Genomic DNA, 27,932 nt, shown 5'->3' on the forward strand with positions numbered 1-27,932 from the left:
ATCCAGTTGATATTTGACTTCTACATTTAACCCTTAAAACTGGAGAGATGGTTTGTGTGATTGAATCATTAAGTTCATAAATACCATAGACTCTATAATAATATTTATGAAAATGTTCATTTGGAGTCTGACAGAAATATCTGGATAAGCTTTCGTGGAAATAACTAATATCCACTGCTTTACATACCCATTCAAGCTTTCAACTCAAATGACTCAAAAATATTTTTGTTCTGGATTTGAACAGAGGTGGGTGTTACAAGTTTGTGTGGAAATTAATCTCAAACATTTATTTTAAATTGGTTTTCATAGGACATGCATTAGATGGGAAGTGTGTGGTAGGAAGAATTGTTTTCCTGGGTCCCAGAGTTTTTCCAGATATGTTGTCTGTTGAGTTATAAGAACCCTAGTTATGACACTGTAATACATTATCTGTAAAAATAATAATAATCATAACGTTTAGACAGAAAGGTTGGGTTCTTTTACAATGACAATGAGACAACTAATTTAGGCTAGTAAAGTCTGAAGTATACACATTACTGCTTATTTAACCCAAGCTCAAATGGCATCTGACTGCATGCAACATTTACAAATGTGTTTATTATTGATCAAAAGAAGAGATAACGAACTGAAAAATCAGCATGTTCCTATTTTAACACTCTTGTGTCAATATGTATTATAATCAAAGAAAAGCCAACACCACAAAGTGCGAGGAATCTGGAAAATGGAATAATGTTGACTCCAGGATTATGCATAATCTATGTCTGTAGAACCGGGGGAAGGGGCGGGGGTTACGTCCTACTATACGGAAGCATACGAGGAACATTTCCCACATCCTGCAATCGGAGACGTTAAGGTGGAAACGAGAGTATTTTCTTGCGCCATTATCTGTTCATAATAAGCCCAATGCGTTAATATGGCTTTAAACAGACCTTTCTGCCGGGACGACGTCTACTGTGATCTAGGAATGATACAAATCTTATCATATCCTTTATCTTTGACGTAGACTTAATTAGCATTCATAACACAGCCAATAGTAAAACCAAAAATGGTTTAGTATGGTAAAGTTTATAAAGTATGATAGAACGAGGCTTGTCTATAAACTTTTGCCTAATAATACGGGCTGGCTGTCTCCAAACAATCAATTCTTCCGCGAGTTTCACTATAGCGACAATGTTGCAATAGCGCAGCACAGGACAGTCACTCGGGTGCCTTGTGTAGCTAACGGTTTTATATTATTTGCATAGACAAATCACGTACTATTTGCTTGGAATGCAGTGTTCCGTTTTACCGGCATACCTTGAATACATTTTAAAATATTAGAATATGTCGAGCGATCACGCATTCAGCTGGACCATCATTGTTCTGACTTGTCAACATAAAGATAGTGTTTATGCGTTTCAAAGAGGTAAGTGCCCTTTCTTGTTATTCGTGTAAAATTGAAGTCGCACTCGAGGCATAAGGATATTAATGCACCTCTTCTAAATCAGAATCACAACAATCGACTTAGCCTACTTAGAATACATTCACAAATAATCTGTATTTGAATGAGTGAACTGGTGCACTTGAAGAACAAGTATAGACCCAGGTCATACATAAAATACAGCATAAATACAACAAAGATTATTGTGGGGTATGTTATACAGTGAGTATATATTAAGGGTTAAATGCAAAGGGATGAGTGGTGTGGTAAAATTCTACTAAGATAATAAATCACTGTATCCGCCCACCACTGCTAGTGGCCTATCCCGCCTATATATTATGACGTAATTCCGTCTTAAACAGAAATGTCTTGTTTAGTTTCTAAATCTTACGGCTGACGCAAGTTCACAATATTATGGTTGAACTATTTGGGTACCCATGTGTTGTGTAGCAAAAACAACGACAAATAATCGCTGTTAGATTCTTCAGGGTTACATGTTAAGTCCTTGCCATTTGATAATTCCATGGAATAATTTTGCATTCCAGACGTTTTTTGTGTTTTGTTTTAGAAAAAAAATATTTGTCACTTCACTTTTCATTGACTACAACACATTATCATAACATGTCTCAGCATGTTTTGAAATACTTGAAAAATTACATTTCAATCTGATTCTGGATAATGTCTGCAAAAACGTTTAATCTCCTATCCCATTATTCCATACTTCAATCTTTAATAGAAACATTATCCAGAATATGATTCAGAACTGACTTTAGATTGAGTTACTTTTTATTAGAAAATGTGTCTTTGTGTGTGTCTGTTTGTGTCTACCCGTATGTATATGCACTTGGATACATCAGAGCTGGAGATCCGGCAGCAGCGTGGAGGTCTTTTACAGGGGACGCTACTGCTCACTGTATCAGACCCTCAGGAGCCTGGCCTGGGCAGTGGGGGAGCCACTCTCAATGCACTGTTGGTGGCTGCCGAACATCTGAGTGCCAGAGCTGGATTTACTGTAAGAAACCAACACACACATTATGCCCATTAAATGTCCTTAAATCTGAGATATAGAGATCATTCAAAGAGATACATTGAACTGCATGTGTTGCAAGTTTGTTTTTGCATGTGAGACAAAATAGCCTGTTGAAATATACTGTAGCTATATCATTTTAAACTAACAAAATTGCTTTGGGAAATATATTTTATTCAACAAGTCATTATTTTATGCCTCAAATTATAGGATTCTGAATTATTTACAAATTATTTCAAACTGATAATTATTTTTAAAACATCATTTTTTTATGCAAGATCTATTCTGATCCTGTTTACATTGACTGCCCTCTTCATTTTGAATCTCAGCTTTATGATTTTGTTGACCTTAAGAAAGAACCAGGAATTGGCAAAATAGTAATACTGTACAAAACCAAGAACAACCATTTTTTTCCCCAGTCCCATGGTCCTTTCTTCGCCAAACCCACCATTGGTTTGGTTGGCTAAAAGTAAACATGAAAATAAAACTATCTAGCCATGTACACCAGTTTTACTTGTTTGCCAAAGCTCTTTCACAACAGTGCAATATGAGGAAAAAGAAACAAGCATTCATGAAACATTGCCGAAATAATAATTAGATCTCAATTCATAAATGTTATTCTGTCCAACTCACTTACAGTTGTACTCAAAAGTTTGCATCCCCTTGGAGATACTACAGTCCCTGACAAAAGTCTTGTCGCTTATCTATTTTGTAGAAACACCTGCTATTAACCTGACTTTTAATTAATCAATTGGTGTTAGAAATAGCTCATATGAAAAGCTAAAACCCTCCCAAATGATGTTTAATGCACTGAAATTAGTTTCACTGAAAAAAGATTTATAATTTAATCAAGACAGAAAGGTCAAATTTTGGCAAGACAAAAGTTTAGTCGCCTATACAGAAATTGAACAGATTTACTGCAAATACAAAAATATGTCAGCAAATTAAGTAGTGGTGCTGTGAGATCCAAATGTAATATCTTCCATGAGCTTGAAGGACTGTATTCATGCGGTTTGGCAAGGATTCATACAATTTATTGATGAAGTCATCAGGAATAGCAAAGAAAGCAGTCTTGCATGCCTCCCAGAGTTCATCAATATTCTTTGGTTTTGTCTTCCATGCTTCCTCTTTCATCCTACCCCACATATGCTCAATGATGTTCATGTCTGGTGACTGGGCTGGCCAATCCTGGAGCATCTTGATCTTCTTCGCCTTGAGGAACTTTGATGTGGAGATGGAAGTATGCGATGGAGCACCATCCTGCTGCAGAATTTGGCCTCTTTTATGGTTGGGAATATAAGAAGTAGCTAAGATTTCTTGGTATTTTAGACTATTGATGTTGCCTTCCACCCTGCAGATCTCTCGCACACCCCCATACTGGATGTAACCCCAGACCATGATTTTTCCACCACCAGATTTCACTGTTTTCTGGGTGAATCTCGGATCCATGCGGGCTCCAGTAGGTCTCCTGCAATATTTGCGGCGACTGTGGTGTAATTCAACAGAAGATTCATCTGAAAAATCCACCTTCTTCCACTTTTCCAGCATCCATGCTTTTAGCAGCCTGTGGGCCTTGGCAAATGCCACACGGTTTTTCAATTGTCTTTTGTTTAGTGCTGGCTTCTGGGCACTGATTCGACCATGGAGGCCATTTCGAGACAGAATCCGACAAACTGTTCTGGTTGACACAGGGACTTCAGGTGACCAGGTCTCGTGGAGCTCTGCTGCAGTGGAAAAGGGGCTGGCCTTGGATTTTCGAGCCAACAAACGGTCCTCTCGAGCAGTTGTCTTGCGGGGTCTGCCTGACCTGGGCTTGTCAAAAACGTCTCCAGTGTCTTCAAATGTTTTTTTTATCCTCTGTACTTGACGCTGAGACACATTGAAGGTGTCTGCCACATCAGCAGTGGATCTGATCTTCAGCCTCTTGATAATCAAAACTTTAGTCTCAGGTTGAATCTTAGGCATGTTTGCAGAGGTCTAGTTGCAGTTGATGTGAAGGTCTATTGTACTGGGGTTGTTTTTATACACACCTGAGACCTAATTGATCCATTATTAGTCACAGGTGAAGCTCATATGACAAGGCGACAACACTTATGTCTTTGCAAAAATTGACTCAATGGGCTTTACCAAGCTGTGAATATTAGAATACTTTTTGACAGTTTCGTTTTGCACTGAAACATTATTACAAAAGCTGTTGGGATTAAAATGAGCCATTTCTTGTAAAGACATCTTGATTAGAAATATATTTCAGCGGCACTTCAGGTCAATTTGTACACAAGCGACACGACTTTTGTCAGGGACTGTATATGTACCATTTGTAAAGAAAACATGAGTGAGCAGGCAAAACTCTTATTTCTTATGGGATTCATATTCAACTGTAGGTTATAACAGAATGTTACAATCATAAAACAAAACATGGCAACAAAGAAAACAATGAACTGACCCCTGTTCAAAAGTCTGCATAACATTTGTTCTAAATACTGTGTATTGCCCCCTTTAGCATCAAGGACAGCGTGCAGTCTTTCGTAATAGTTGTCTATGAGGCCCCAAATTCTTGCAGGTGGTTTAGCTGCCCAATCGTCTTGGCAAAATGCCTCCAGGTCATGCAAAGTCTTTGGTAATATTGCATGAACTGCACATTTGAGATCTCCCCAGGGTGGCTTGATGATATTAAAGTCAGGAGACTGTGATGGCCACTCCAGAACCTTCACATTTTTCTGTTGTAACCACTGGAGGGTCAACTTGGCCTTGTGCTTAGGGTCATTGTGGTGCTGGAAAGTCCAAGAGCGTCCCATGTGTAGCTTTCGTGCAGAAGAATGCAAATTGTCTGCAAGTATTTTCTGATAACATGCCATCAAGATTCCCCGTGCCTTTAGAGCTCACACACCCCCCAAAAGCATCAGTGAGCCACCACCATGCTTCATAGTGGGGATGTTATTCTGTTCAATATAGGCCTTGTTGACCCCTCTCCAAACATAGCACTTATGGTTATGACCATAAAGCTCTATCTCATCACTCCAAATTACAGTGTGCCAGAGGCTGTGAGGCATGTCAAGATGTTGTCGGGATATTGTAACCAGGCTTTTTCGTGGCATTGGTGCAGTAAAGTCTTCTTTCTGGCAACTTGACCATGCAGCCCATTTTTGTTCATGTATCATCATATATTGCTCCTTAAAACAACCACATGGTCTTTCTCCAGGCAGTGGGTTTTTCTTTGTATCCCGAACAATTCTTCTGGCAGTTTTGGCTGAAATCCTTCTTGGTCTACATGACCTTAGCTTGGTATCAAGAGATCCCAGAATTATCCACGTAATAAGTGATTGAACATTACTGACTGGCATTTGCAAGGCTTTGAATATCGTTTTATATCCTTTTCCATCTTTATAAAGTTCTGTTATCTTGTTACTCTTTTGACAGTTCTTTTCTGCTCCCCATGGCTCAGTATCTAGCCTGCTCAGTGCATCCACGTGAGAGTTAACAAACTCATTGACTATTTATACACAGACGCTAATTTGCAATTTAAAAAGCCAAAGGTGTGGGAAATTCACCTTTCATTGCCATTTTAACCTGTGTGTGTCACCTTGTGTGTAAGGCCAAACATTCAAAGGTGTGAAAACTTTTGATCCGGGCCATTTGGGTGATTTCTGTTATCATTATGATTTAAAAAGGAGCCAAACAACTATGTGATAATAAATGGCTTCATATGATCACTATCCTTCAATAAAAAACCGTTTTTTTTTGCATGATTAGTCATATTTTCAAAATCAATGTAAAAATTTCCCAATTTCTGCCAGGGTATGCAAACCTATAAGCACAAGTGTATAATAAAACTCACTAGTATGTACTCTATTGTTCAAAAGTTTGGTCACTTGTCTATTAAAATAATATCAAATTGATCAGAAATACATGTGCAGACATTGTTAATGGAAACGGCAGATTGTTTATGGAATATCTACAGTGAGGGAAAAAGGTATTTGATCTCCTGCTGATTTTGTACGTTAACCCACTGACAAAGAAATGATCAGTCAATTTATTTAGGTTTATTTGAACAGTGAGAGATAGAATAATAATAAATTGCTCAATAAATAAGCAATGAAACTGTCCTTCGTTAAACTAGTTCGGTATCTTCAGCATCAGTGTTTGTGGGTTAAATTACAGGCTCAAAATGGCCAGAAACAAATAACTTTCTTTGTTTTTGTTCTGAGAAATGAAGGCTATTCCACACAAGAAATTTCCAAGAAACTGAAGATCTCGTACAATGATGTGTAGTACTCCGTTCACAGAAGAGTGCAAACTGTCTCTAATGGGAATAGAAAGAGAAGTATTAGGCCCAAGTGCACAACTGAGCAAGAGGACAAATACATTAGAGTGTCCAGTTTGAGAAACAGACACCTCAAAGGTCCTCAACTGGCAGCTTCATTAAATTGTACCCGCAAAACACCAGTCTCAATGTCAACAGTGAAGAGGCAACCCTGGGATGATGGCTTTCTAAGTAGAGTTGCAAAGAAAAAGCCATATATCTAGCCAATAAAAAGAAAAGATTAAGATGAACAAAAGAAGATACACACTGGACAGAGGAAGAACTAGGAGTATTACCCATATGTATTCAAGTGTTGCAAAGTCTGATTTCATAACCACCCTCCTAACTCACAGATTTAACCAATCATGGTACACCCATCATTATCATGAAATAAAGCCTGTTGATGCCAACATTACTGACTGTCTACCATTAGCAGTAGAACTCTTTTGATTGAATATTAAATATTTTTCAGTATGATTACAATTTAGTTTAGCTTAAAAGCGTTTGTAGCCTGTAGGCCTCAAGAATCTCATTTATGGAAGAATATTTGTATCCGTCTTTAGTTTTTCCCAATATCAATGGCATTGGCAACTCTGTGTTTGTAGTCAGCAATGCTTGTTCATAGAGGGATGAATAAAACAATTTATTCTATGTAAGGCCAATATCTTATACGTAGAAGGAAATGCAGATGGGGAAGAAAGCATCTAACAATGCTCGTAGCACTTCTACAAGTGGTTGCAAGCTTTGGAAATAACTTTTTCAAGTAAAACATCAAGAAATTGTGGTTGTAGTAAACAGTTCTGAGATTTACCGATGATGCTCCCACAAAGGCTTTAACAATGAATTTAAGCCCTTTGACTAACCGGACTAAGGACAATGCACTGATCCAATGTTATTTGCAGGTAGTTACAGCAGATGTCCTGGACAATGCCCATATCCTGATCCTACACATGGTAAGACTGCAGCAGTAAGTCGTTCTGTACTCAAATGGAACAAGTGTAAATGTAGAAGGAGAATGTGGGACAGATATACAGAATGTATAGGAAATGAAAATGGGAGATATTGTTAACGTGGACATATTAAAGTTTAGATTCTTTCATGTATTTCTGTCATTTTCTTTCTCTTTTCCCTGACTCCCCTTACCTGACTGTCTAAAGGGACGAGACTTCCCCTGGGATAGCTGTGGCCGGGCCTTCTGCTGGCTGCCTATTGAAAAACGTGCTCAAACTGTGCAGGGACCAGTCTGCTGCCTAGATGTGCTGCTCGACAGCCTTTCCAATCAGGTTTGCCATAATCCTGTTTATTTGTCTCACTTTTACTTTTCGTTAAAACTGTTGTTCGTAAAAAATTGCTTGAGATCACTCAATGAGTATGTGTTTTTACCCAAAATTACCAGGAAAATTGAATGAGGACACATTGTCATTTACAGCAACAACGTAGGAGCAATTTGGGTTAACTTCCTTGCTCAGGAAGATTGCAGCAAAATGCTCAGCTTGCCTGGTCTGAGATATGATCTAGCAACCTTTCAGTTACTGGTCAGTTGTTCTGCTTGGCTACCTGCCATCTCAATGAAGACATACACATTCATGTTTCCCTACCTTTTTCAATCATTTTAGATCTCAATGGTATCCAGCCAGTGCTTAATTCCAGGAAGGAAGAGAAATATAAAAACTGAGTGTTACATTTAGTAGAGTCTTGAACCAACGATTAATGTAATGAAACTGGTCATTTAATAACTCTCTAAATAAGAGAAAGTGTTGATATCTTTTTTAACAAAACACGGTAATGTAATAATGTTTATCTGCTAAATGCAATGCATTATATATTTAGTGGAAAGGTTTTAATGAATAATGAAATACCATCACTTGAACATGTATAGTAACATACCAAAATCAATGTTTTTATAATAGCACTTACAATTTGACAAGTAACCTAGTTGCAAGTAACTCATACACTACATATAGGAATACTCATACAGTGAGTGAATTATTTTTATCCCCTGCTGATTTTGTACGTTTGCCCACTGACAAAGTCTATAATTTTAATGGTAGGTTTATTGGAACAGTGAGAGATAGAATAACAACAACAAAAATCCAGAAAAACGCATGTCAAAAATTTTATAAATTGATTTGCATTTTAATGAGTGAAATAAGTATTCGACCCCTCTGCAAAACATGATTTAATAGTTGTTGGCAAAACCCTTGTTGGCAATCACAGAGGACAGACATTTCTTTCAGTTGCATTTTTGAGGTGGTACCTGCAGCCCATTCAGGTGGCACAGGCAGTCCAGCTCCTCCCGGATGGCACATCCATACATGCTGTTGCAAGAAGGTTTGCTGTGTCTCCCAGTACAGTCTCAAGATCATGGAGGAGATAGGAGGAGATGGGCTGTTACACGAGAAGAGCTGGGCATGGCCGTAGATGGGTATCAACCCAGCAGCAGGACCGGTATCTGCTCCTTTGTGCGAGGAGGAACAGGAGGAGCACTGCCAGAGCCCTTCAAAATGAACTCCAGTGGGCAACTTGTGTGCATGCTTCTGACCAAACTGTCAGAAACAGACTCCATGTGGGTGGCATGAGGGCCCGACGTCTACAAGTGGGACCTGTGCTCACAGCCCAGCACCGTTGGTGCCCCATTCTTTTCACAGATGAGAGCAGGTTCATACTGAACACATGTGACAGTGACAGACATTAAAGAATCTGGAGACGCCATGGTGAACATTATGCTGCCTGCAACATCACCCAGCATGACCAGTTTGGCAGTGGGTCAGTTGATGGTCTGTATCATTATAAGTTGCCATGATGAAATTCACACAGGTTTGAACAGCCTGTGATTTCAATAGTTTACTTAGATTTTCAGTGTGAGTTTGAATCCAGACCTCAATTGGTTGGTGATTTTGGTTTCCATTGGCCGTTGTTACGTAATTTTGTGAAATAATTACACATTGTACAGTAAAGATTTTGATCTTCAATATATTTCCTTCATGGAAACCCCATGTGTGATTTAAGTGTTTTTTTTTAGCAGTGTATTTTCACAAGCACTCATTGAACACTCACAACAAAGCAAAGTAACTCAGTACTCATTCTTTATGAAACCATTCAAAACAGCCGTGGAATAATATTTTCTGTCATGGTGAAGGCAGGACACAAGGCACAGAGTGAGTAAAGGGAATCATTCCTTTGAATGTGTTTTTCCAGAAACAAAAACAACAAAAGGGGCCGTACATCACAAACTGAGGCACACAGCACAAACAATGCTACACATACTCAGGCAAAAAAACGCAACTTTATTAGGGTCCCCAATTAGAGGTAACACGAGCCCAGCTGCCTCTAATTGGTGACAATCCAAAACAGGTGCGCAGAGATGCCTGGAGGCACCTTTGGGGGCAGGCGCAGGCTGTTACCTCCAGGCTCATAGAAATGCCTAGAGGCCCAGATTTGGAAGTTTCTTGAACTAATGTACATTTTGAAATTGTTTGCTTTTCTGTTCCCTGGTATGTAACTCTGGTCTTTGTGACCCTGGTCTTTAGGACACACGTCTCAATGATATCAGTAGGTCATTGGGTCCTCTGACCATTTGTTAATCTGGCTAAACCAGTAAGGGTATCTGTCCTTTTTTCTTCAGGAATGTGGCCGGCTGTCATTTACAGTGGGGAGAACAGGTTTGCAGGTTTTCCTACTTACAAAGCATGTAGAGGTCTGTCATTTTTATCATAGGTAAACTTCAAATGTGAGAGACTGAATCTAAAACAAAAATCCAGAAAATCATATTGTATGATTTTTAAATAATTAATATGCATTTTATTGCATGACATAAGTATTTGATCACCTACCAACCAGTAAGAATTCTGGCTCTCACAGACCTGTTAGTTTTTCTTTAAGAAGCCCTCCTGTTCTCCACTCATTACCTGTATTAACTGCACCTGTTTGACCTCGTTACCTGTATAAAATACACCTGTCCACACACTCAATCAAACAGACTCCAACCTCTCCACAATGGCCAAGACCAGAGACCTGTGTAAGGACATCATGGATACAATTGTAGACCTGCACAAGGCTGGGATGGGCTACAGGACAATAGGCAAGCAGCTTGGTGAGAAGGCAACAACTGCTGGCCCAATTATTAGAAAATGGAAGAAGTTCAAGATGACGGCCAGTCTCCCTTGCTCTGTGGCTCCATGCAAGATCTCACCTCGTGGGGCATCAATGATCGTGAGGAAGGTGAGGGATCAGCTCAGAACTACACAGCAGGCTACACAGCCAATGACCATCTAGATGATCCAGAGGAGGAATGGGAGAAGGTCATGTGGTCTGATGAGACAAAAATAGAGCTTTTTGGTCTAAACTCCACTCGCCGTGTTTGGAGGAAGAAGGATGAGTACAACCCCAAGAACACCATCCCAACCGTGAAGCATGGAGGTGGAAACATCATTCTTTGGGGATGCTTTTCTGCAAAGGGGACAGGACAACTGCATTGTATTGAGGGGAGGATGGATGGGGCCATGTATGGCGAGAACTTGGCCAACAACCTCCTTCCCTCAGTAAGAGCATTGAAGATGGGTCGTGGCTGGGTCTTCCAGCATGACAAGGACCCGAAACACACAGCCAGGGCAACTAAGGAGTGGCTCCGTAAGAAGCATCTCAAGGTCCTGGAGTGGCCTAGCCAGTCTCCAGACCTGAACCCAATAGAATATCTTTGGAGGGAGCTGAAAGTCCATATTGCCCAGCAACAGCCCCGAAACCTGAAGGATCTGGAGAAGATCTGTATGGAGGAGTGGGCCAAAATTCCTGCTGCAGTGTGTGCAAACCTGGTCAAGAACTACAGGAAACGTATGATCTCTGTAATTGCAAACAAAGGTTTCTGTACCAAATATTTAGTTCTGCTTTTTTGATGTATCAAATACTTGTGTCATGAAATAAAATGCAAATTAATTACTTTGTTTTAGATTCCGTCACTTACAGTTGAAGAGTACCTATGATAAAAATTACAGACTTCTACATGCATTGTAAGTGGGAAAACCTGCAAAATCGTCAGAGTATCAAATACTTTTTCTCCCCACTGTACAATGTTCCCCTATCCCCTTGGGGGAAGTAGGGGCAATTTGCCCCTTTGGGTAAACATTAGGGACAGGATGAGTTAACACACAACCCTCCGGGAAGGGATAAGGAACAATGTTTTCTTAACAGGAGGAATATGTAGATTTTTATACCCACCCCTTTGTTGTATAAGTATTGATGATTCTGTAGTTGCCTTAGTGATACCACTGACCTTGCATCTAAGTGTATTTGCAAATAAACTGCTTATTGAGCCAATAGAATTTTGTCTCTGTACCTACATCCTAAAGAGTTATAATCGATGGAATTACCATCACAGCCCCTAGCCAGGACATGACAGCACATCCCCCCCCCGCCGGCCCACTGGCTCCCGACCGCAAGACCCAAAACAGCCAAAGGGAGGAGGACAGGGCCATCAGAGCAGGATACGGCGCCGGGACAGGTGAATGCTCCGCCCCCAGAACAGGGAAATGCCTGGACGCTGGAGTGGAGTGAGGAGGCTCCGCCCCCGAAGCAGTTCGGGGCGCCACAGAAAAGGGAGGCTCCGCCACCAAAGCAGGACAGGGCGCCGGAGAAGAGCAAGGCTCTGCCCTCAAGCAGAACGGGGCTTTGGAGCAGAGAGGAATGGGACTGCGAGGAATGGGAGGCCCAGCTGGCCATCATCTCCTCCACTGTCTCCTGCTCCCGGAGGTACAGGGGCTCTCCAACGAGCCCCCACGTGTGTGGCAGCAGGGGCTCTATCTCTGGCACCTGCAAGGATCCACATAGCCCTGCCAAAAAACATATGGGGTTCTTCTGGGCTTGTCCGTGGGGTTGCCGACGTGGCCGCCACCCTGGAACCTGGATGGGATCACTCCTTTAATGTGCTTTTCCAGAAACAAAATCAACAAAAGGAAAGGTACCCTATGAACTGAGACACAAAGCACAAACAATTATCCACAAACTCAGGCAAAAAAAAGGTCAACTTATAGGGTCCCCAATAAGAGGAAACGCTGTTATTTCAGAAATGGTTCTGCCATTTTGGGACAGTTGGTTTGTGACGAATCACACAAAGCTTTTCACCATATGAAAGTGGGTCTGAACAATAGACTTGTATTATACTTGTTGTCTGAACTTTTTTCTCCTTCACATTTGCTTGTTTTCTCAGTCCTGTTGTTGTCCATTTTCAGGTTTGTCCTGGCTCTCCCCCTGGTGTCTGGCTGTGCAGCACTGACATGATCCTGACCATCCCAACTACCTTCGGTAAGATCTTCTTAACACCTGCATTCACTGATACTGTGAAAACAAATATATTTTCATGTCTCTGCATCAGAAAAAAGAAAAATGACTGAAAGTCTAGGGGTCCCATGGACTTCCAGTCATTAAGTGAACTCTATTTAGCAACTGAGCAAATAACATTCAACATTTTCCTCTAAACTGCATGCAGAGACAGGAAAATTTTGTATTACTGACTTATTGTAAAACATAGAACTATCCCTTTAACCACACAGAAATAATGTTTTCCTGCTGTCTTATTCTTTACCTGCTGCTTTTCAGAAATGAAATGGGAGGGTTTTTTTGGGGTCCGTGTTTTGGCCCTACCAGGTGATGTGTCTTACGCCACCAATCACGGGGTCTACCTGGCTGACGATCAGGTACAAAGGATCTAACACTGACAGAGAGAAACAGGAAACCCTTCACATGTTCTTTCTGTGTTGTAAGAACATGTCTGCATGAAGATGCAGGTTTACAAATAGAACCATATGATGGTCATAAAAACAATTAATGTTTTTTAGGGGGTGGGCTGCTTCATTCTGACAGGTAATGAGTTAGAGGAGACATAAGGGATTACAGAGAGATGGGAGACACTGCATGAAAGGTGAGGCCAGGGCTTGAACCTCGGTCTCCAGCAGGGAGCAGGACACATTCCCAGAGACCACTAGACCACAGACACATGATGGGTTCTCTCTGCATGTAGGGTAGAGTACGTGACATAATATACAAGGGGTCAGAAGAGAGGATTCGCCAAGCTGCCAAGCCTGATGGGAAGGTGCCGCTGGTAAGTCCAAAAGTCTAAAAAAGAAGATGGTGCCAAGATGTCACAAATATTCCAATGTCTTATCGTATTACAGAGCTATGCCCGTAAGACATGAAGGCAGTTATTTCAGAAATGGTTCTGCCATTTTGGGACAGTTGGTTTGTGACGAATCACACATTGATCTCCACGCAGGTGTCAGGGCCAGTTTTCTTCTGCAGGAGAGTTCTAGAACGACTGCTGAAGGCCCATGTTACCCCGCCCCTGGACGGCTGCACCTACATGGGCATTGACTCGGGTGCTCCTCCACTTCAGGTATCCAGTCTTCATCAAGTGGAAAGGGCGGGGAATGGGGAAAAGGCAGAGGTAAAGGACAAAAGATTTAAAGACATCTGTCCTTTTCTTTTTCCTGTCCCCCTCCTTTCTTTTTGGACCTCTGGGTGACATTTGCTCTCTACACATTTTTGCAACATACGTCCTCGAATGCTGCTACTGTTTTTTCTAATTTGTCACTCATCTTCATCCGCTTATCCGGTATCGGGTCGCGGGGGCAGCAGCTCCAGCAGGGGACCCCAAACTTTCCTTTCCCGAGCCACATTAGCCAGCTCTGGCTGGGGGATCCCCAGGCGTTCCCTGGCCAGTGTCGAAATATAATCTCTCCACCTAGTCCTGGGCCTACCCCGAGGTCTCCTCCCAGCTGGACGTGCCTGGAACACCTCCCTAGGTAGACGTCCTGGGGGCATCCTTACCAGATGCCCGAACCACCTCAGCTGGCTCCTTTCGACGAAAAGGAGCAGCGGCTCTACTCCGAGTTCCTCACGGATGGCTGAGCTTTTCACCCTATCCCTAAGGGAGAAGCCTGCCACCCTTCTGAGAAAACCCATTTCAGCCGCTTGTACTCCCGATCTAGTTCTTTCGGTCATGACCCAGCCTTCATGACCATATGTGAGGGTAGGAAGGATAATTGACCGGTATATCGAGAGCTTTGCCTTCCGGCTCAGCTCTCTTTTCATCACAGCGGTGCGGTAAAGCGAATGCAATACCGCCCCCGCTGCTCCGATTCTCCGGCCTATCTCCCACTCCATTGTCTCCTCACTCGCGAACAAGACACTGAGATACTTGAACTCCTTTACTTGGGGTAATGCCTCATTCCGTACCCGGAGTTGGCACTCCATCGGTTTCCTGCTGAGAACCATGGCCTCAGATTTAGAGGTGCTAATCCTCATCCCAACCGCTTCGCACTCGGCTGCGAACCGGTCCAGTGAGTGCTGAAGGTCACAGACCAATAATGCCATCAGGACCACATCATCCGCAAAAAGCTGCGATGAGATCCCCGGCCCACTGAACTGCAACCCCTCCCCACCCCGACTACGCCTCGATATCCTGTCCATAAAAGTTACAAACAGGATTAGTGAAAAGCGCAGCCCTGGCGGAGGCCGACCCCCACCTGGAACGAGTCCGACTTACTACCGAGAACCCAAACACAGCTCTCACTTTGGACGTACAGGGATTGGATAGCCCTCAGAAGGGACCTCCTCACCCCATACTCCCACAGTATCTCCCGGGGGACCCGGTCATACGCCTTCTCCAGATCCACAAAACACATGTAGACAGGATGGGCATATTCTCAGGCCCCCTCCAGGATCCTTGCAAGGGTAAAGAGCTGGTCGGTTGTTCCACGACCAGGACGGAATCCGCATTGTTCCTCTTCAATCTGAGGTTTGACTATCTGCCGAACCCTCCTTTCCAGTACCTTTGAGTAGACTTTCCCAGGGAGGCTGAGAAGTGTGATACCCCTGTAATTGGCACACACCCTCTGGTCCCCCTTTTTGAACAGGGGAACCACCACCCCGGTCCGCCACTCCTTAGGCACTTTTCCCGACTCCCACGGAGTGTTGAAGAGGCGTGTCATCCAAGACATCCCCTCCACACCCAAAGCTTTCAACATTTCTGGACGGATCTCGTCAATCCCCGGAGCTTTGCCACTGTGGAGTTGTTTGACTACCTCAGTGACTTCTGCCATGGAGATTGACGATGCTTCCCCATCAGCCTCCAGCTCTGCCTCCACTATAGAGGGTGTGTTAGTGGGATTTAGGAGTTCCTCAAAGTGTTCCTTCCATCTCCCAATTACCTCCTCAGTTGAGGTCAACAGTGTCCCATCCTTACTGTACACAGCTTGGATAGTTCCCCGTTTTCCCCTCCTGAGGTGGCGGACGGTTTTCCAGAAACACCTTGGTGCCGAGCAAAAGTCCTTCTCCATGGCTTCCCCAAACTCCTCCAACACCTGCTGTTTTGCCTCTTTCACAGCAGAGGTCGCAGCCCTTCGGGTCTGTCGGTACACTGCAACCGTCTCTGGAGTCCTCCAGGATAACAAATCCCGGAAGGCCTCCTTCTTCAGTCGAATGGCTTCCCTGACCACCGGTGTCCACCAGGGTGTTCGAGGGTTACCGCCCCTTGATGCACCTAAGACCTTTAGACCAAAGCTCCCCACAGCAGCTTCAGCAATGGAGGCTTTGAACATCGACCACTCAGGTTCAATGCCCCCAACCTCCACAGGGATGCCAGAAAATCTCAGCCGGAGGTGTGAGTTGAAGATCTTTTGGACGGGGGCCTCCTCCAGACGTTCCCAGTTCACCCGCACTACCTGTTTGGGTTCTCCCGGTCTGTCCAGACTCTTCCCCCACCCCCTGACCTAACTTACCACCAGATGGTGATCGGTTGACAGCTCCGCCCCTCTCTTTACCCGAGTGTCCAAAACATGCAGTCTCAGGTCCGATGACAGGATCACAAAATCAATAATCGACCTTTGGCCTAGGGTGCTCTGGTACCACGTACACTTATGAGCATCCTTATGTTCGAACATGGTGTTCGTTATAGATAATCCATGACTAGCACAGAACTCTAACAACAAACGACCACTCAAGTTCAGATCAGGAAGGCCGTTCCTCCCTATCACGCCTCTCCAGGTGTCTCCATCATTGCCCACGTGTGTGTCCCCCAGCAGAATTATGGAGTCCCCTACTGGAGCCCCATACAGGACTCCATTCAGGGTCTCCAAGAAGGCCAAATACTCCGAACTGCTGTTCGGGGCATATGCACAAACAACAGTCAGAGATTCCCCCCCACAACCCGTAGGCGTAGGGAGGTGACCCTCTCATCCACTGGGGTAAACTCCAACATAGCGGCACTCAGCCGGGGGCTTGTGAGTATCCCAACCCCCGCCCGGCGCCTCACACCCTGGGCAACTCCAGAGAAGAATAAAGTCCATCCCCTATCCAGGAGTACGGTTCCAGAACCGAGACTGTGAGTGGATGTAAGCGATCTAACTGATAGCGCTCCACCTCCCTCACAAGTTCTGGCTCCTTCCCTCACAGAGAGGTGACGTTCCACGTCCCCAGAGCCAGCCCCTGCCGCCCGGGTCTGGTCCATCGAGGCCCCTGGCCTTCACTGCCACCCAAATGTTTCTAATTTGTACCCAATAAAAATGCTATTTTTATATATTTTTTTGCTGTACAACATTGTCTTCTCACTCGATACTTTTATTCTCTGGTTATTTAATCTCTGCAGATCTCCCTCTTCCTGGACTTGTTGATGTGCCTTTGCTCAGACCTGACTGAGTCTCAATTTGTGAATGGGGAGAGGTCGGGCAGTAGTTCCCCAGTCGGTCCACAGGGAGCAGTAGTGAGAAGCGCACGGACTTTGTTATGGAGGATACTCAGAGGCACCACTCTCCATATGGGTAAATCTCTCTCTCCCTTTCTCACAAAGTGCTCCCTAGTGTCTATACCCACGGAGACGTAAACCCCACCTGCTTCCACAATTTGAGTTCTTAAAATTCAAATTTAAACCTGACCCTAATCTTAAGCCTAACCTTGACCACACAGTTAACCTAAATCCATCCAAAAATAAATTGAGTGGCTATGGAATCTGACTTACTAGCTGTAGAATCCAAAATGTCTCATAGAATCTAGCACAGAACTTTAAATTACACTTTAAATCACTTTATGCACATTCCAAATTCACTATGTTATTACATGCGACAGAAGGACATGATGTCTGCTTGGTCTTCTCCTCACAGTTGACGTTCCCGGCGGGCACTACGACTACCTGACTCTGTTAGGTAAAGAGCACATCAACCGCCTGACAAAGATGGGCACAAGAGACACTCTGTCACACATACAGGTATAGTGAACCCTTATAAAACCACATACAACCACATATTAAACCTGTCAGGAAAACAGTCCTAATGGTAGACCCAATCTATGGACTAAGTCATGTGTATTTTCCATGTGTGTGACTAATATCTGGCCATTTCCTCTCTTGGTGTTGTCTCAGAATGCCCAGGGTGTGAGTGATGGCAGCAGAGTGATCAACAGCGTTCTGGAGGGGGATATCAGTGTTGCATCAGGAGCAGTGATCCAGCACTGCCGCCTTCAGGTCTGGTGGAACTTCAATGCTTTTCCTGTGGCACTATGCTTTGGTTTATCATGTCAGACGGCAAATGAATGACCTCGTGTTTGACCTTACTCTTAGGGCACTTTGGAGGTGTACTCAGGTTGTCTGTTATCAGGCCTAGAACTGAACTCTTCGCAGATCCAGCATCTGTCCTTAACCAATGATGTCATCCTCCAAAGTCACCGCATACAACTGGGAGAGATGAAGATTACAGTTAATACAGTGCTGGGGGCTCACGATGATCTGAAGGTGACAAGGCTTTCTTTTCACTCACTCACTCAATCTGTCATTCACTCACTCAATCTGTCACTTACTCACTCAATCTGTCACTCACTCATCCCTTGCACCTTCTTTCAAGATGACCCCCCCCCCCCCCCCCCCCCCCCGATTGTCTGTTGACAGAGGCTGTTTAGAATATGTTTGGGTTTATGTTCCAGTTTTCAAAGCCGCCACCTCTGTGCACCTTTTCCATTACAACATGGGTTTGAAACCGGTCTGCTGCTCTTTGAGCAAAAACCCTCTATAAACGCCTGACATAGAAATGAAAAAATAAAAAAACTTACTGGAATGTCTGTTGTCACAAAGGTTTCCTGCGATGGCGATGGGGCCACCTTCCTGAACCACAGTTGGAGTGACCTCTATAGCCGCACAGGAATACAGTATGTGTTGTCCAACTTGAGTACTTCGAACTTGCTTTGCTTATGATTTGGTACCAAATTTCTTACCCATATTTTGGCATTTGTGTTAACTGAGAACATTCTTGTTTAAAGCAACGACATGGAGCTGACTGACTTGCTCAGAGAGAGAACAAAAGTTTTTCACGTTGTCGGTTTCAGGGATTTTACCCAACAACCTTATGGTTACTAGTCAGGTGCTGTAAATGATAGCCTACCTGTCCCCTTCTTGTTTTTTTACTTGGTCCCTATGTCCTTCTCCAGGCCTGACGATCTGTGGGGCTCTGGGAGGTCCCAGTCCCTCATGGAAGCCCGTTTGTTCCCGGTATTCCGGCCACGAGGGGGATCTGTGGGGCTGGAGATGGGAGTATGCTGGCTGCTAGGCGGGGCAGGGGAATTGGAGCACTGGAGGGCTGCCTGGAGGTTATCCCTCCGGGAGGTACTTTACCTTACTGACCAGGAGGGGGAGCTGCGCTGGAAGGAAGTGCTGTTTTTCCAAGCGGGGAGGAGGAGAGTGTTGGACAACCTGAAGAGCCAGAGCAACAGTGGGATGTTGCCCATTTTCAGGGCAGCCGTGCTGGGAGGCCAGCATACGGAGCTCCTCCACACACTGGACTCCAGTGAGTGTTGATCTCCCTTTATTTGCTGATGGAAAGCGTAGGAAAGAGTAGGAACACATTGGTATTTACACAAGGAGTCGCATGCTAAAGGAGTTAGATATCTTTTAAGCATGTTACTATTAGCAATTTGGGCTTAACATCAAACTTACACTTTTTACACAGTTGTCGCTATTCTTGTGGTTAAAATGATAATAATCATGAAATCCCATTTACAAACACACCTATTGCTATTGTTTCCACAAATGTAGATTGCCAAGTTAACAAGAGAGGGTCAAATTAGAGGAAATACTGGGACTGAGCAATGACTTGTTTAAGGCCAGCAGATAATCTACATTAATAGTACTCATTAACTTTACTTCAACAAAAATAGGCTCCACTACAACTTACTGAAGGCTGAACCATCAATTGGGCAACACAGAACTTTGTCCCGTCAACATTTCTAAATAATGAACAACTTAAGAATGATAGCAACAGGCTCAAGAAAACCTTAATCCACAGCAGTCACTGAGGCGTTTTAGTGGTTGTTGGTCACATGTGCTAGTCTGTCTTGCAATGGAATATTGTATCTCGCTATTTCTTGGCCTACACGTATCACCACTTTAGTAAAACAGGATCTATCATCAATATATTTTCTAGCAAATTCGAGGGCGTTGCAACAGAGGAAAGAATAAACGTGTGTTATTCAAGAGAACAAGCCTGCAAGCAAACGCTATGGAGAGGAGCAGGCAGGAAGAAAAAACTGTGTGCACGTGTAATCTGTTGCACAAGTGAATTTTTTTGGCCTCTTGCTCCCTGGTTAGCATATTGTCTAGTTAGGCTACAATGCATTTAATAACATGTCACTTTGTGCATTGTGCATCGATCCCAATTTAATTTAATTTAGTGATGGCTTACTAGATGCAACAGTATGTCTGTGAAACTATATATTCACAGTATTATGAATGAATTGTTGTTTATTTTACTAACTGTTTGCGTGAATTCATGGAGGTGCTTGAGTGCATACATTTTACTTACTGTAAACTGTGTACCAAAACAACATTGGCGTCTCCTGCACTCCAGTTGCAGCTGGCAGCCAGGAGAACCTGGGAGTGGCTGCCCGGTGCCTGGCTTGTATAGCTGACGTTCTGGGATGCTTGGCTGGTGAGGGAAGAGGAGGCTTGAGGAGCGGCCCGGCTGCTAACCCCTCCTGGCGACATGCGTTCTCCCTGCTGGAACAGGGGAACCTGTCAGGCGGCGTCCAGGCCCTGGCCACCGAGAGAACTAACTGGCTCAGCAGGTCTGTATCCCAGGTCCTGTGTGGCTCAGTTGGTAAAGCAAGGCCCGTGTGATGCAAGGATTGTGGGTTCGATTCCCACTGGGGCCCAGTATGAAAATGCATGCACTCACTATTGTCATTCAAGTCATTCACAATAAATGGTTCAAATGTAAGTGCGTTGTTCAGTTGTGGTGGCATTCGTATCCCTGGTCTTTGCAACTGTAAGAAACACTTTACAATAACAGATGGTTACATGTAATGCTTGTTTTTGTTCATATTATTGTACAATATAAATCTCCGTAATAAAACATAATCCTTAAGTCCTTTAACTAGTATGTAGTTATGTTTTTTACATAACTGCCCCCTTCAGGCCAGATCTGCTGGTGCGTGCTGCTCGGCACTATGAAGGGGCTGGGCAGGTGCTGCTGCGACAGGCTGTGATGTCATCACAGAGATTTATTTCCATTGGTCAAGGCAAGGTCCCGCCCCTTGAGGAGTGGCAAGACGTGGAGTGTCCTGCTAGATTGGATTTCTCAGGTGAGTTAGTGGCCCTGTTCCATTTTAGCACCTATGGTCCTCATTTCTAAGCTATTTTCATAAGTTAACCCCCACCCATTTAGCTTGGAACAAACACAGACCTTCTTCGCATTATTTGAAGATCAAGATCTGTTTCTTTAATAAGCTCCCGAAACATTTCTGTTAATCATGAACAAAAACGATTCATGATTAACTGGTGAAATGCCTGTGCGGCATCAAGTAAATGCCAGCCATTTGCTCTCAATCTGTAATGAGTCAGCTTTAATCTAACTTTTTTAAACAAGCACCATTTGCCAGAGTAGCCTACAAGTAGATCAAACATTTTGGGTAAAGTAGGCACATGCGTAAAAGCTGCGGGACCTTTAGCCCCTAGGAAGAAAGGCCCAGAAAACCTCTGAAGAACATAACCACTACCAAAAGGATATATATCATGGAGCGACTAAGTTAAACATGTAATCTAATGGGCAGTCATTAGTCTGTTCTCCAATCAGTTTGTCATCTCCTACCAAAACGCCTGAAAGAGCACTTGGCTCCCATAATCTTCAAAACCAGCTTCATCCTGCAGGTGGCTGGAGCGACACACCACCCATTGCTTTTGAACATGGCGGTGCAGTGGTAAACGTGGCAGTGAAGGTTGATGGGAGGCGTCCCATCGGCGCTCGAGCTCGTCGCATCAAAGAGCCCCGTCTGCTATTGGTCAGCTCCAACGGGGAGCAGGAGGGTGCTGTTGCCACGGAGACGGTTTGCGAGAGGCTAGAGGATTTGAAAGACCACTGTGTGCCGCATGCACCTGGTAGGAAATGGTTATAAATATTGTTAGCATGTGTGTGTGTGTGAGAAAATTGAGAGAGGGGACAATTTTCCTGCCCCCCCTTTTTTTTTTTTGCTTAAGAAACCCCTTTAATTGCCTTCATTGCAAATATACGGCTTTGGCATGTGTTTGAGTCCGTCCTACTGCTCTATAAGCATAAGTCCATCCTACTGCTCTATCTTAGTTAAATGTCATATCTTGTGTGGCCTACTCACATTTGGATTTAAAATGATCATGATAATGAATCTCCTTGATGATGTTAACCGCTAATGAGTGATTCAGTTTTTCATTCCCTTCAGTTTAATCCCATTTGTCTTTCTAAATAATTACAGACAGACTTGAAGATCAAGGATGTAGTGGTAAAACATGCAAATGCCAACACAATGCTATCCAACTCAATGGAATGTAGATGTTTTCTGTGTGTGTGTGCATGTGTGTGTGTGCATGTGTGTGTCCCAGGTGCCCTGTTGAAAGCGGTGTGTGTCTGCAGCGGCCTGGTCACCTACCCTTCTCAGCAGTCCCTGAAGGAGCAGCTCCTGCAGCGCTGGGGAGGAGGTGTGGAAATCCAGACCTGGTCCCTATTGCCTCACGGTTCAGGACTGGGTAAGAGGAGCCGTCCTCTCCCATTCCCCTTAATTTCCTTGCCCTCACCCGTTTCCCCCATCTTTCTCCTTCTCTCTCTCAGTGTGTCATTGCACCTGCAGGTACCAGCAGTATCTTAGCAGGAGCAGTACTGGCAGCAGTCTACAGATGCACAGGGCAAACCTACGACACTGACTCCCTCATCCACGCTGTCCTCCACTTGGAGCAGATGCTGACTACTGGTGAGATCACACAAACTGTTAAGATACTGGCTGGCTGACCCAAGATGTGCCATTGGTCTCATTTTCAACGGGAACAAATTAAGCATGTTGGGCAGAACAAGTAAAGAGGGCGGGCAGAGTCAAGTTACTGGGATCCTTTTGGTGCATTTCATCTTGTTTTGCCTATTTTTGCAAAGTAACTCCATTCATCTTTGCAGTGCTTCTAAGCAATGTATACTATTTTCAAGTGGTTCACATTGATGTTTGCAGATTGTAGTTTGAGGACAAGAGAACTGTATTGAAATCAAATGTTTTATTTATAAGATTATTAGCAGATTTTCAGCCAAGTTTTATTTAGCGCCATCTTCCTACCACCACTGGGCTTAACTGTAACTTTGGTTACTGTAACTAAGTTGGAAGCTTTAAACACTTCCTTCCGATTTTAAATGTTTTATTAAAAATGTTCTATTTCTTGTTCTATTTCTTAATCCTGTGATTTGTCTGGGTTTCCTCTTTTCTCTGTGCTTATTTACATAGTGTTTTTTGCATGGTGCCATTTTCCATTTTTTACATGGTTGCTTCTACAAGTTTACAAACACAAATACTGACATCACTGTTGATTCCTTGTTAATCATAGGACTTTTCTGAAACATTTGATGTTATTTGTTATGCCTCTCTGCTTCTCTCCTTCTACAGGTGGTGGTTGGCAGGACCAGGTCGGAGGCTTGGTCGGGGGAGTGAAGTTAGGGCGCTCCAAAGCTTGTCTCCCACTCCGGGTGGAAGTGGAGTGTCTCCCGCTATCTGAAGACTTTCTTCTTTCACTGCAACAGCACCTTCTGTTGGTCTACACCGGCAAGACGCGGCTTGCACGAAACCTGCTGCAGGTTAGCAAGACGGCCTCACAGAACTTGTCTCAGTGCCACCCAGGATGGGTGGATGTCAGACAGAGCTGCCTTGTCTCGTGGCACTCTAGCGGCTCCTTGTACGAAACTCATGATGAGAAGAACGTTGAACAGCTTGGCGAGATGTGCATCGGAGGTCACATGACTCAATCTTCAACTTTCCAGAGCCTGCTATGGAGTTGTTGCCATAAAGCAGGGCTACTTGGTCATAACGAGACAGACTGAGATACATTCCAAACTAAAAGTTTAGGGTTCAAAACATATTTTGGGGGATTTAGTACAGTTCTTGTTTCTACTTACTGTTTCTACATTAATAGATCACAGCACTTCCTGTTTACAGTTCTGCTAGAACAATTACTGTTAGTGCTGCAGGGATTATTTCATTTCATATGCATCATAAACATTATGGTACATTTTACATTTACTAGCACAGAAGACTCAAAAACTGTCTCATCTGAAAAATGGATGCAATGTTTTTACTCAGGACACAGTGCGGCGCTGGTATAGCCGCGTGCCTTCCATTGTGGAGAATGCTGGTAAGCTGGTGGAGAACGCTGAGGAGTGTGCCCTTGCATGTAAAGAAGGTGAGGGAGAAGAGTGGTGCAGATGCATCTTCAAAGTGTTCACTCTTTTAAAATCTTGAGTTAAGCTTTTTTTTTTTTATGATCTTGAGCTCACATGACAGTTGCTGCCACACCTAAACCAAGGTCGCGAACGCTTTGCTTTATTTCTCCCTCCCCTCTCATCATTTTCTGTCCATCACCCCCCAGGCTCTCTCTCAAGGCTGGGGGCCTGTCTGGAGCGTTACTGGGGTCAAAAGAAGGTGATGGCGCCGGGATGCGAGCCAGCAGCAGTCCGGACTATGATGGATGCCCTGCGGCCATTGGCACTGGGACAAACTCTGGCTGGGGCGGGAGGGGGGGGCTTCCTCTACCTGCTGACCCGCCAGCCGCTGCAGGGGGGGGCGGTGCGTCAGGTCCTCGACAACACACCAGTAAGTTGGATTTCTTTTTATGGAGGATATAAGGAGTCTTTTTTCATGCAGATTACAGTTCACCCTCCATTTTGTTGTAGCACCACATTACTGAGCAGAATAGAATGTAGTGATAGGTTGGAGGCTAGTTCAAACGGAGGGGAATAAAGAAGGTCAATTAGCCCTTTGTGTTTAAAACTGTAATGGATATGGTACATAAATATTTACCACAGGTGCCTAATTTTCAATGGTTTGACTTGTTATAAATTGCTCTCCAACACTCAGTATGAGCTGTAGATAATCCCTATTCCACCTCCAAGATGGCAGCAATTTGCTAAAGAAAATTCTGATTTATTGGCACATTGAACAATTGTGCGAGCCATAATGTTAGCTATTGCTGAAATGTTTTGATTTCCCCAAAAGGACACTTTTTAAATCAGAATTAAAATTATGCTTAATTGCTTTTGTGTCACAGGGACTCAGAGACTTTAGTGTCCATTCAGTTGAGCTGGACATGGAGGGCATCTCAGTACTCAAGTATTCCTGAGACGGACAGATGAACTTCTGGACCCTAAAACATGTTTTCACTCATTTAAAACTACTAACTGGTACTCCCTATGCAACAGATTCATCAACAGTCTTGATCAAAATATGTGTATGGAATTTTCAAGTATTTGAGAATTATTCATTTACAAAAATAACTGTGTGCTAACACTCAATAGATGAAGATTGTTAAGATGCAGGCTGTTGAATGTTCATTTGTCAAAAAGTCTTACAGTTCAGTACAACACTATAGCTCACTTGCAAAAGCTCATATATCTCCCAAAACAGTTCACTCATGTGTCAAAACTACATTTCCTTCTCATTTAAAAAGGCAGTGCCCCCAAAATGCTTCGTCCCTTTGACATTGTGTAAGCACTGCAAGACAAAATGTTTAGATGTTTTGTCACTATGGCAGAGGACCATTGAAATATCCCTCATGTCCACCTTTCAGTCTTAGCCCAGTCCTTCATTGACAATGGTTACTGAACTGTTTTTTGTCTAGCTAACAGAATACAATTGTGTATAAAACTGAAAAAAATAAATAGGATTTCAGGGTAAGAGTGGCCTCCAAGGTTTGACATCACTCATTGCACTCATAGTGCCAAGGAAATTGTAGCCATTATCATTCACACACATAAAGTAACTTCCATACATCAGAGTAAAAAGAAAATGTATACAGCCTAATATGCTGTAATATAAACACACAAACAAAAACAATGAAAATGATTTGCAGCCTACAGTGCTGTAAATAAAGTTGGAGTTTCACAACTAACAGTTCTTCACTGGTCGCTGTCCTCACCCTCCCTCTCCTGGCCACTGTCCTCACCCTCCCTCTCCTGGCCAATGTCCTCACCCTCCTTCTCCTGGCCACCGTCCTCACCCTCCCTCTCCTGGCCAATGTCCTCACCCTCCTTCTCCTGGCCACCGTCCTCACCCTCCTGGCCATCCACACGCTGCTGTCTGTCTGGCCACAGATTCTCATCCACATCACAGCGTATATTCTCCCTTGCGATGCAACGAGGGAAGAAACGGCGTGCATGACGGAACCATCCCCTACAATGATCTCCTGTAATATCCTTGCACGCATTGCATGGAGCAGGGACCTCTGATCTTGAGCCCGATGCTCATACACTCTCCACCTCCAAGCGGAGAAATTCTCCTCAACAGGATTGAGGAGAGTAAGGTGGTAGGAACACCGTGACCATCCTTGGATGAGTAGTGAACCAGGCCCTGATGAGCGGGCCACGGTGGAAATTCCCATTGTCCCATACAATGACATATTGTGGTAGGTGAGGCCCTACGAGATCTCTCTCATTTTCAGGGATCAAATCAAAATGAAGGCGGTCCAAGAAGATGAGGAGCTTCTGTGTATTTTCAAGACTGGGGATGTGAGTAGCCACACCGTTCTCAGATATGGCAGCACACATAGTTATATTGCCCCCTTGCTGGCCTGGGACATCCACCGTGGCCCGGTGGCCAATAATATTACGGCCACGTCTTTGGCCCTTGGCCAGGTTGAAGCCAGCTTCATCCACAAACACGAGGATGTGATGGGTCTTGTTTCCTTCCAATGCCATTGTTCTCTACAATAGCGTAAAAAAGAAGAGTCATACACTAGAGTTACAGACAATCACATAGGAATGTTCTATGTTCTCCACAAGTTCAATATACTACTGGCCACTACTCCAGTGGTTCCAAACCTGGGGTACATGTACCCCTATGCAGAGGTACTACAGGGGGTATTTGACAGAAAGGGGAGGGGGAAAATCATCAATGACTAGACTTACTGAAATGTTACACTGAAACCCACAGTATTAGATAGATTTACATGGGAGGCACTAATTGCAGCTCTTTGACCCCTTTTCTTATTGTATGTTATATTCTTCAAAATAAGGATTATAATGATAATTGCATCATACAGTAAGCTGCAGTTTTTAGGCAAATGTTGAAGTCAGATAAATCAAATACATTCATACCTGGATTACCTGGATACACAAATCAGGTAAAGTGGGTACTGAAGCCAAAAAGGTTTGGGAACCATTGCTTAATTGTAAAACGGTTATAATGATGGACAACCAGTAACTGACTTACATGTACATACTGGTACAGCAGCTTTTTCACTCTATCAGAGTTCCTCTCAAATGGTACCCTGTAAAATATCCGGTCTATTGTGGAGATGCTTATAGAGTTGACATTTTGGAATATGGCATTGTCTTGTAGGATTGCAGCGCGGATCTGTCTCAATGTGATGGCATTATTTGCCATCACCATGTTACAGATCTATTGTTTTTGCCACCCGTGCAAGGTTGTCATCCAATACTAGACATAGAATTCAAAGGACAACACTCCATTCGTAATGTATACCTTATGTAATCCTTACAGAATGAGTTACCTATGTAATTGTATTGTTGTTTTACTTACAGTAACTTTACCACAATCCTAATGCATCACTGTGCAGTGACTGGAATACTACTGTAAACTGTATCATCAATACTGTAGAAAATAAACTATTCCAAAGTTAATTTTCTCAAATGTTTTTCTTG

General features: G+C 43.6%; 1 protein-coding gene across 4 annotated transcripts; it reads left to right on the top strand.

Annotated features, from left to right (window-relative positions):
• Positions 1–819: 819 nt before the first annotated feature.
• Positions 820–27,911, top strand: fcsk (fucose kinase). Of its 4 annotated transcripts, none has more exons than XM_010898167.5 (23): positions 820–1,405; positions 2,278–2,432; positions 7,650–7,700; positions 7,905–8,030; positions 12,972–13,044; positions 13,339–13,436; positions 13,760–13,840; positions 14,012–14,182; positions 17,384–17,555; positions 17,895–17,998; positions 18,152–18,253; positions 18,350–18,520; positions 18,857–18,930; positions 19,210–19,565; positions 20,625–20,841; positions 21,191–21,357; positions 21,923–22,150; positions 22,628–22,771; positions 22,873–22,992; positions 23,668–23,855; positions 24,358–24,457; positions 24,644–24,867; positions 25,322–27,911. In XM_010898167.5, the coding sequence occupies exons 1-23, from the start codon at positions 1,324–1,326 to the stop codon at positions 25,391–25,393; spliced, it is 3,276 nt and encodes a 1,091-aa protein (XP_010896469.1). In that variant the 5' UTR covers positions 820–1,323; the 3' UTR covers positions 25,394–27,911. The 4 variants fall into 4 exon arrangements, with proteins under 4 accessions (XP_010896469.1, XP_010896470.1, XP_019896042.1 ...); XM_010898168.5 differs by having other exon boundaries at positions 14,012–14,131; XM_020040483.3 differs by having other exon boundaries at positions 13,387–13,436.
• The last annotated feature ends 21 nt before the right edge of the window (positions 27,912–27,932 follow it).

The sequence above is a fragment of the Esox lucius genome, chromosome 19 (assembly GCF_011004845.1).
Source record: "Esox lucius isolate fEsoLuc1 chromosome 19, fEsoLuc1.pri, whole genome shotgun sequence".
In the NCBI taxonomy this organism is placed as follows: domain Eukaryota; kingdom Metazoa; phylum Chordata; class Actinopteri; order Esociformes; family Esocidae; genus Esox; species Esox lucius.

Bases quoted from the DNA above. Each gene is read 5' to 3' on its own strand.
- fcsk (XM_010898167.5), top strand. From the start codon at position 1,324: ATGTCGAGCGATCACGCATTCAGCTGGACCATCATTGTTCTGACTTGT. The intron at 7,701-7,904 runs GTAAGACTGCAG...GACTGTCTAAAG, and splicing joins ATATCCTGATCCTACACATG to GGACGAGACTTCCCCTGGGA. The intron at 13,841-14,011 runs GTAAGTCCAAAA...ATCTCCACGCAG, and splicing joins CTGATGGGAAGGTGCCGCTG to GTGTCAGGGCCAGTTTTCTT.